Below are 9,236 nucleotides of genomic sequence, written 5' to 3' on the forward strand. Positions count from 1 at the left end.
ATAAAGTCTGGTTCATGGGTTGCAAAATGGCTACCTTAAGAGCATCCACAGTGGGCGAGTATAACCAAAAATTTGGGATGAGATCGTGACGCAGTGGGACGGAGTAAAGATCAAATCACAGCCAAAGATCAAATTCCAGACCATATTTGGTCGCGACCAAATACCAAATCCTAATATAGTCGGGCGTAAATTTAAAGTACGCTTGTTGCTGGGCGTAAATTTAAAGTACGCTTGTTAACGGGCGGAGATTTAAATTACGCCCGATGAAAATTCAAATTAAAAAAAAAAAAAAAAAATGAGGCGTAAACTTAAAGTACGCCTGTTGACAGGCGTAAACTTAAAGTCCGCCTGGTGATTGATTGGGCGGACATTTGAGATACGCCCGATGAAATTTTTTTGGGGCGGATCTTTAAATTACGCGCGACCAAATTTTAATCGCCATCGTTACGTGACAACACGGACTAAACCCAAAATTTGATCTTTTTTTTTATCTTTGATCTTTGGTTTTGATCGCACCACTGCAGTTGCTCTAAAGAGTTAAGAAATAGATCACCAGATTCACCTCCATTTGAAATGGATAAAATCTGATTATCCATTACAAACATAACCTCAATTTTGAAACTCACAAATATTCGGCCAATACCAATAAGACATTACAGAAATTCTTTGGAAGGATCATTTAGATTTAGTTCCAAATTTCCAACACAATCCAACAACCTACTAAAAATCATTTTCCTTTATTTTCTTTATCAAATGTTAAAAATGGACTTGGAGAAGGGTTTGCTCCATTAGATGATAAAGGTTCTTATTCTCCGTCCCTTTTATCACTTTCTCTCTTCAACCAAGAAACAGAAGAAAAAAAAGAAATTGTTAAAATAAGGTCATCCTCTCCAACCCACATATACATTTTTCTACCTTACACACACATCACTCACTACTTGCCTGTTGCTGCTTTGTCGTTGAGAAAACATAAAAAACGAATTCCTTCAACTCTCTTCTGAACCAATATTCTTCATCGGTGGCAAGGAGAAAACACTAACAGTCGAGCTTCCGCTTCTTATCTCCCTCAATGAACGCAGTGCTGATAAAGTGCTCTTCATGTATAAGCTCTCCATGTATTCAATCTCTGCAAGTTCATTTGGTCCTCCTTTAAGCAGGCTTTCTTTATCAGCAACAGGTCTAGTAGCACAGACGACGTGCCCGTCGACTGCGTTGCTTGTGACTGACGGCGGATCGGCTATGCAGAAGAGGTCATCCAGAATCATTTCACATTCTTTAACTAGTTTGTTAAGCAAGTCGGTGGTGACAAAGGGTTGTTGCAAGACCCTTTGGATGAAAGGCAGACGAATAACAGCACCAGTTCTCTTGTCGTACTTCTTCAGTATCTTCACCAAACCTGGTTGAAGTATATCAGTACATACCAATAGATTCAAAATTATAAACCTCTACGTATGGTGACCAATATAAAAAGCTCAAAGACTTCTATAATTTTTAACAAGTACAACCACACTTCTTTCAGGAAGATGAGTACCAACAATTATAACTTAAATTTAATATAAAATATGAATGGAAATGAGAACCAGAAACAAAATAACTCCGGTCGCTGAATCTCAGGAAACCCATGGAGAAACCTAGCTAGAAAGAATACATAAAAATCTCTAAACTCCTTTCAAGCAAGCTAAAATCTAGGGCTATTACATTGACAAAGCTAAGTAGGATAACATACAATTTCCATGCGAATCCAAGTCTAAAAACTGATTATGGCGAGATGAGCATGGCAGTAATATGCAAGAACTACAACAAACCTGGTAATCTAATGTGGCCCAATAGCTTAAAGTTATGAACTACAACAAACCTGGTAATCTAATGTGAGCTTAAAGTTATGAATTCATTTAGATAAGGTAAACATGTATGAATTTAGACCTTGATCATATACAAGTGAGATCCAACATTTCGTCTATACAAATGGAGGGACATACAAACTACTCCATGACAATTACGGAACCCCATAGTGAAGGTCGGAACTAATCTTGTTTCAGAAAAAAGAAAAAAAATAAGAGTAAAGATGACAAGGAAAAATCATTTGCAGGAATCATCCTCGAAGTGGATAAAGGCACTAACAGCAACCAGCAAAAAATTACATGATAGGATAATTCAATGCCCCGCAATCTTAGGGTCTTAGCTTAATAACTAGTCAAATCCTTATCTTCTTTACGGATGTCTTCTTTTCATAATGCAATACATGTGAAACTTGGTCAGCACCTTTTAATTTATGAAGAAGAACAATTCCTGTGCAACTTTCCACTTTTGGAAAGAACAAATCCGTTTTTGACAGTCATAAATGTTATAATATACTACTTCAACTTAAGGGAATCATAAGATGATAGGTTGTCCTAACTTTTTTTGTCCCCATTTTATATAGATTCCAATTTCATATATTTGATATTTCCTATTCAGATACTGCAAAACTTCAAGAAATGACCTTTGGCAAACCCAAAGGACAATTACGGATGACTTTTGCACATAACCTCTCTCTTCCTCAGTTTTTTAATGATTCCCATGGTTGACCTTCAAATAGATCACATTTAAGAATGTAAACCGCATACTTAGCCACTAACTCTTGCAAGATTCCCTTAACCCTGATTCTGAATTCAAGGTACAAATAATAGGGGGACAAAGCCCAGAGACTAGTTTTCTTTTGTGACATCCACAATCAATCCATTTTCATCATTATGTTGGAAGGTGTATAAACATATGAGCCTAGTAAAAACACAACCGCATATGTCACTAACGGTACCACATGATCAAAAAATGCAAGAAAAAACTATAAGCCATCCTTTATTTAGCACTAGTTCCAAAACAAAACTTCTAAGGTTTAGTGCAATTAGACCTGTGATCACAAATTGAAACAATGCTGAAAAGAACAAGATAATTTGACTAGTTCATATGGAGTGCATTTTATTTTTTGTGTGCTGATAAAAAGATAGCTAATAAAGTACCTGTATAGTTAAGGGCACTGTAATTCTCTAATAAAACCATCTCTCCATGAAAATCCACAATTTCCTTTCTTGCCTTAATCAAGTCTTCATTCGAAGATTCCTTTGCTTTCGCAACTCTATCCTGCAACTCCTGCATAATCCAAATACAAGCTCACAGAATTATTACAACTAATTCACCCACATTTTAATTACCACAGTGATATTTTACTGTAATGAACATAGAAAGCAGCATCTTAACCCTGATTAAACAACTAATAAAACCCACTATCATAAAATTTGGTCAAAATTTAAAACCAATAAAAGCGCCACTAAAGTCAGCTTTTAAACAGTGATAAAAAATGGAATATCAAATGAAACCCAAATCATATCCAGCGCATGTTAGCAACCTCGATCAAATTGATAAACCCTAAATTTCATGATCAAAACTTCCTTCCATGTTGGCAACATTAATTCCAGAATCAATTTAATTGAAAATTTCAGAAAAAAACACGAAAAATCTTAACTAAAAATGGAATGAGAAGGATTACCTTTAATCGGATGATATACTCTTCTTCTTTATCAACGAAAAACCAATTAAATTTCTCAAGTTCAGCTTCCAATAACCTAATGAAATCAATTTCTTCTCTCGTCATTCCTTTCAATTCATCTTCAGTAACAATAGAAAACTCTTCATCATCATCAACAGCTCTCAATCTCTTATTACTAGATCTTTCTCCAACTTTTGGATCAATTAGTTTCAATCTTTTCTTCAATTCTTTGTATGACAAGAATTTATCTCCCCATTCTGGCAATGTTTCTTCAATCTGATTACTCAAACTTTTCCCAAACTTCATCTCTGAGACACACAGAAATCTTGATCAGATGAATCGGAATAACAATGAGGATGGTCGGAATCTGATACAAAAAAGGGCCGGAGAATGCGACGGATGGCTTAGAGAAGCCTGTTTTTGAGAGAGACGGAGAGAAAGTGGTGAGTATATGAGGAGGAGGGAGATGTAATGGAATATTCGACGGAAATATTTCTGTATCCTTATCTTTAAAGAATTTTTCTTTTATTCGAATTTGCTGTCATCTGTGAAGTGGTTAAAAAGAATCGGACGGCTATATTTGTCGACTAAATTGTGGTTTTTTTAATTTATTTTTGGAGGTGGTGGCAATTTCAATGATATGGGTTAACACTTAACAAGTTGACTATGCTGTATCAATTGACGGACGGACACTACGGCGCCGCCGGCCGAGGGTAGGTTTAGGGATATAAACCTCTATGGATGATTTGTGTCAAATATGAAATTACTGATACCAAAGCAGAGGTCAGAAGCAAAATGTTTTTGCTTCGTAGAAGTAAATTTTTTTATTTTTAAAGGTAGTTCTGAAATTGAGTACCCAAACCAATTTCTGGCCTTTTTGTTTCTGAAAGTAAAAAGCAATTTATGGAATGATATCCATGTGCCTTATAACTATAAGCCGTATACACTTAGCACAGTTACATTCAAAGAAAATATTATGTAAAGATTCATATGGTTACCACAACAAGGATAAAAAAATATCACAGTTCTGATTATGTTTTACTAAATTATTCATAATCGTTAGACAACCGTGAGTATATCATAACTTTTGGTGGAAGATTCAATCCCCGGAAACTACTTCATCGATACTGACTATTAGAAACAGTCATAAGCATGGTTGTGAAAATCGTACGTTTCACAAGTTGAATCGTACGATTCGATTCAAATATTATCAACTCGATTTGAATCGCTTCCCTGAATCAAATACTTGTTGCTAGTGAAATATACTTCCTTAGGTAATAGTTTTTGAATAATCTCACTTGTTGTCCATCTTACTGAATTGTTATTCCGTATATAGCATATGCCACATTCCTATAATCACTTTCTAGGTGCGGAAGAGTAAGATTCAACCCCATAGCCTAGAGAATGGCTTTCAGAGCCCTATTGCTTCCATCTGCTCCACATTAGCTACTGCAACAAGTATACAACATGTTCTCGTGCAAGTGCCTACAGAAGATTGTAGCATTAGTCCCACACCATCAGATTTAGTATGATAATAATAACTAGCATCAAGGTTGAACTTGTTAAATGGAGCATCAGGTCTACTTCATCTCTGAATCCTTTCAACACTGGTGCTACTTATTTGGGTAGAAATACACGTATTATTTAAAGTTTTCTCCCCAAGTATTTACAAATTGATTGATTGATCTGATTAACGACCAAGACAGGTACTATTGATTTTTTTCCCCTTCAAATACAAGATTACATCTGTTATAGCATTGCTCAGTTGAACCCACAAGTTTTGCTACCTCAAACTTGTTGTCTATATTAAATGATCAAAGCTATATCTTGACTTATAGTCTACTAAGTCAAGTCTCGGACTAGGTTAGAATTTGGTAGTTGAGTATCAGACATCACCCTTGAAGTCTGAAGATCGACGAAGACATTTGGAGAACTTTTGTACCAGGTATGGGAAGACTAAACATTCTCTTTTACTCACTATCTTACCATTCTATCTTTTTGATACGATGTCGTATAACTTCTATTAGATTTACAAATACAAATTTTCCAGTCAAGCTTGTCTTGTTAAAAATATCGAAATATGATTCTAAGCAAAGATGTTCAACGATCCTTAACAATATTAGTTCTAAACAATTTATTATGTGAATTTATTTATGAATCAATTAGGTCTACAATTAAAAGACTTCACCACGGGGATTCATGAATCCAGGTCCGACTATCTTTACCTTGATAGTTCGTGTATCCTGATCTTGCTTTTCTGTTATCGAGGTTTTTGTAATCTCTTTCTTCTCAGTCTTTGTGATTCCCTCAAGATAGATATCTAAAAACTGATCTTTTGAAGATTGTTTTTGGGAGGTGGTTAAAAATATAGGATGCTCTTCGGGAGTCATAAGTTCGGATTTGTGAGGTTTGCTAGCTTTTTCTATTGTAAAAAGATTTTCTCACCTTGATCTTTGATCTAAATGAAAATAAAATATGCTTACATGTTAGAGGCAGATTGGTACCAAAATTCTTCACTTAGGTTGTAAAGACGTCAGCTAAGGGAATCAATTTCATAGAGACTTGCGAGGTTCAAGAGACGTAAGGAGCACGGATGTAACTGAATCGCTTGGAGGGTGAATTCGGTCTCAACTACATTCCAGTTCGAAATATGATAGTAGGCTAGTGGCTGTAGCGACTTAATACAGTTTGGTGTTCAAATATGAACGAGGTCTTTCTTCATTAACAAAACTTCTGGTATATTGTGTTTTTTCTTTTCCGCATCATATTGTTTATCTTTATAATTGGGTTTACACAGGTTTGTGCATATTCAATCTAAGTAGATACGTCAGTTTAATTGGAATCGATTATGAGACTAGTTTCTTATAGAATTCGTATCTCGAAAGATTGATAGTAAGTCTAATTACTTGGAATAATTCTGATTGAATTATTTGGATACGACTAGATTGATCTTGGATATTGGTTTTTGAGATCGTCCAAGTAATCTGCTTAACAATCAGTTTCACGGACTCTGTGTCTATATACATACTGATTGATTAGAGGTTATACATATAAACTCTATATATATATTGTCAAGGATCATTCAGTTGGTCTACTTGCAATTGTATTAAGTTTGTCCATATAGGTTGCCGAACAAAAAACTTGGGTATCTACTTGGTACCCCTGCGTTTTTCAACATCTACTCTTCCATATGTATCATAGAGAGATCTTCCCAGCTGTATATATTTTTGTATTTTTAAAATAGACTCAATTGGGTTTTCAAACCACCCTCTAAACTATACATAAAAACTCATTCTCTAAATTTGAGCCATAGTATTTGGTTCCACTATAAGCCATGTACACTGAGCATAGTCACATTCAAAGCTGCAAAGATTTATTATGGTTATCACAACAGGGACACAAAATATCGCAGTTCTGATTATATTTTACCAAATTATTCCTAACTGTTAGATATCCGTGAGTGAATCCACATCCACAAAAGTATCATAACTCTTGGTGGCAAAGTCAATCCTCAGAAACTACTCCATGGAAACTGACTATTAGTAACAGTAGTAAGGTCCATTTTTTCATTCAAGATTGCATTATAGATATTTTTTACTGAAAAGAGACCATTACTACTCTTGTTCCATATAATTCTATCTACACCAACCATAGGAGTTCTAGTTTGAAGAATAATCTCCAAAGTCTCCTCATGAAACAAAGACTTGATTGTTTATATCTTCCAGGTTTTAGTGTTACTATCTATTAGTTAATCCACAATCTTCATATGACTAGAATACGTTCGAAAACTAAGTGGAAAATTCAGTTGAGGTATCCACTTATGCCTCCAAATAGATATGTGGGATCCACCCCCTATTTCCCAACAGTAATATTCTTAAGTCTCTATTGAACACTAACTTGTTCATTTCAAAGAAGGCTTGTTCACTTGAATGAGTAACCCCATTATGGGAAAGTGTTGAACTAAACATTGTGTCGTATATAAATTGTATTTGAATTTTAATAATTACAAAATGAGTAAAGTTTGAAATATGAAGGAACCTTAGAATTTAAAAGTAATTTTATTTTGAAAGTTTATATCAGGCGTCATTTAGCCAGCCATCCGACAACATTTCCTAGCACAATATTTTCAAACGGCATACTATATGTTATTTTATTATTTTTCTTCATACGACATAATGTTAGCCGTGTAATTTCCACTACCAACCACTCATTCGTTTGAAGAAGTGTATGAAAGACTTTGGGGTGAAAGGGGGCTTGGTAGAAGTGTTCATAGTGGGATCAAATTTGAGAAAATTGGTAGTCTTGAAAGGTGTTTGTTAGAGCATTGCTCGGTAGAACTCACCAACCGTTGGTATGTAAAGTTTATCCATCATATTTTAGCTCCAAAATTCGAAACTGCTTGATTAGTTACTAAAGTCAACTTCGCTAGGTTAGACTAGAAGCATTAGAAATGTTGAGACAAGCTCGTGTTACTCTGAAGAACCTGAAGATGTATCAGCATCAACGAACACATCATCCTTCTGTTCGAGGTTAATAATACAGACTTGAATTGTTTCCATTTCTATCTACATTTCTTTCAAATCATTTATATTGAAAACATAACATACGAAGTTATACATATGCATCTCTAGTATTTCTGACTTGATCACTATATTATGATCAAAGTGTGAAGGAAGTATATACTAGTTGTTTCATACAACTATTGGTATATTGGATTACGAAGTATAATATTTATCTTTTGAACTTCGTAATTACGACATAACACTATTTGGTAATTTGTTATTGGTTTAGTGCGTTGCATTTTGGGTTGATTCCATGCCTAAAAAACTGTATTTAATTACATGAGTTTAAGGAAGTAGACTTGCGAAACTTGTTTCGCAATTGAAAGAAATCAAAGTATCTTTTATAGGATTGATCCCTTGAATAATGATCTCTAGGACCGGTCCCAAGGTCTTTATCAGGACCGATCCCTACACAGAGATCTATAGCGGGACCTATTCCTTACTTGGGGATCTATTGCAGGACTAATTCCTGATAGGTTAACTAATTACAAATGTATTTCCCATTTTTCTATTACTCTAGGGATTGCATACATATCAGAATATTTTTGGGTTAACATGGAAAGTTCGTCATAGTATTTGAACATGTGCTAACCTCTTGTTTATTAATGTTCAAGTATTTTCCTTGGTACTCAAGGTGAGACCCCAAACCGAAATATTCCATAATATTTTTTTTGATATTCGCAATTTATATGCCTTTAATTTCCCAGTAATTAAAGCATATATCTGGATTATATATTAGCAAAGTATACTCATATGCTAGCTAATATTGAGTTGTTATCCATGAGAGATTTTGGTGTATTAGTTGGACAATAGCTGGAATTTAGTGAAAACCAAAAATTAGTATTTATTGCATATATTTTGATATTTTCGGTTTTGTAAATTCCTTGTTGTCCAAACTACATTCTATCGAAGTTTGTTCTTCACACAAACTCATCCCATAACATACACGCTTTATCTTGTAGTTAGTGTAGGAAGAAAACCCGAAGTATTACTCGTAATACTCACTAGAGTATCCTAATTAGGTGAAATATCTTACATCCACTTCATTTAAAGACTTATGTGGAATCAGGAAGTGTCTACAAGTACCTTTGGTGGGATGTAATACCCTGATTTTGGTAGTGGTTCGCCGAACAGAATATAAGTAATGA

At 34.7% G+C, this 9,236-nt stretch overlaps 1 protein-coding gene across 1 annotated transcript; it reads right to left on the minus strand.

Annotated features, from left to right (window-relative positions):
- Positions 1-715: 715 nt before the first annotated feature.
- Positions 716-4,017, minus strand: LOC113355795 (SPX domain-containing protein 1-like). The gene is made up of 3 exons (XM_026598745.1): positions 3,527-4,017; positions 3,000-3,129; positions 716-1,396 (listed from the first exon to the last, which is right to left on the minus strand). Exons 1-3 carry the CDS (start codon positions 3,830-3,832, stop codon positions 987-989), a joined length of 846 nt encoding a protein of 281 aa, XP_026454530.1. The 5' UTR covers positions 3,833-4,017; the 3' UTR covers positions 716-986.
- Positions 4,018-9,236: the final 5,219 nt, after the last annotated feature.

The sequence above is a fragment of the Papaver somniferum genome, chromosome 3, assembly GCF_003573695.1.
Source record: "Papaver somniferum cultivar HN1 chromosome 3, ASM357369v1, whole genome shotgun sequence".
NCBI lineage: Eukaryota > Viridiplantae > Streptophyta > Magnoliopsida > Ranunculales > Papaveraceae > Papaver > Papaver somniferum.

What these genes read in the sequence shown, in the direction of transcription:
- LOC113355795 (XM_026598745.1), bottom strand. Translation starts at nt 3,832, where the DNA reads ATGAAGTTTGGGAAAAGTTTGAGTAATCAGATTGAAGAAACATTGCCA. An exon ending in AGTATATCATCCGATTAAAG is followed by an intron (nt 3,130 to 3,526) that starts GTAATCCTTCTC and finishes TGGATTATGCAG; the next exon opens with GAGTTGCAGGATAGAGTTGC. An exon ending in CAGTGCCCTTAACTATACAG is followed by an intron (nt 1,397 to 2,999) that starts GTACTTTATTAG and finishes TACTTCAACCAG; the next exon opens with GTTTGGTGAAGATACTGAAG.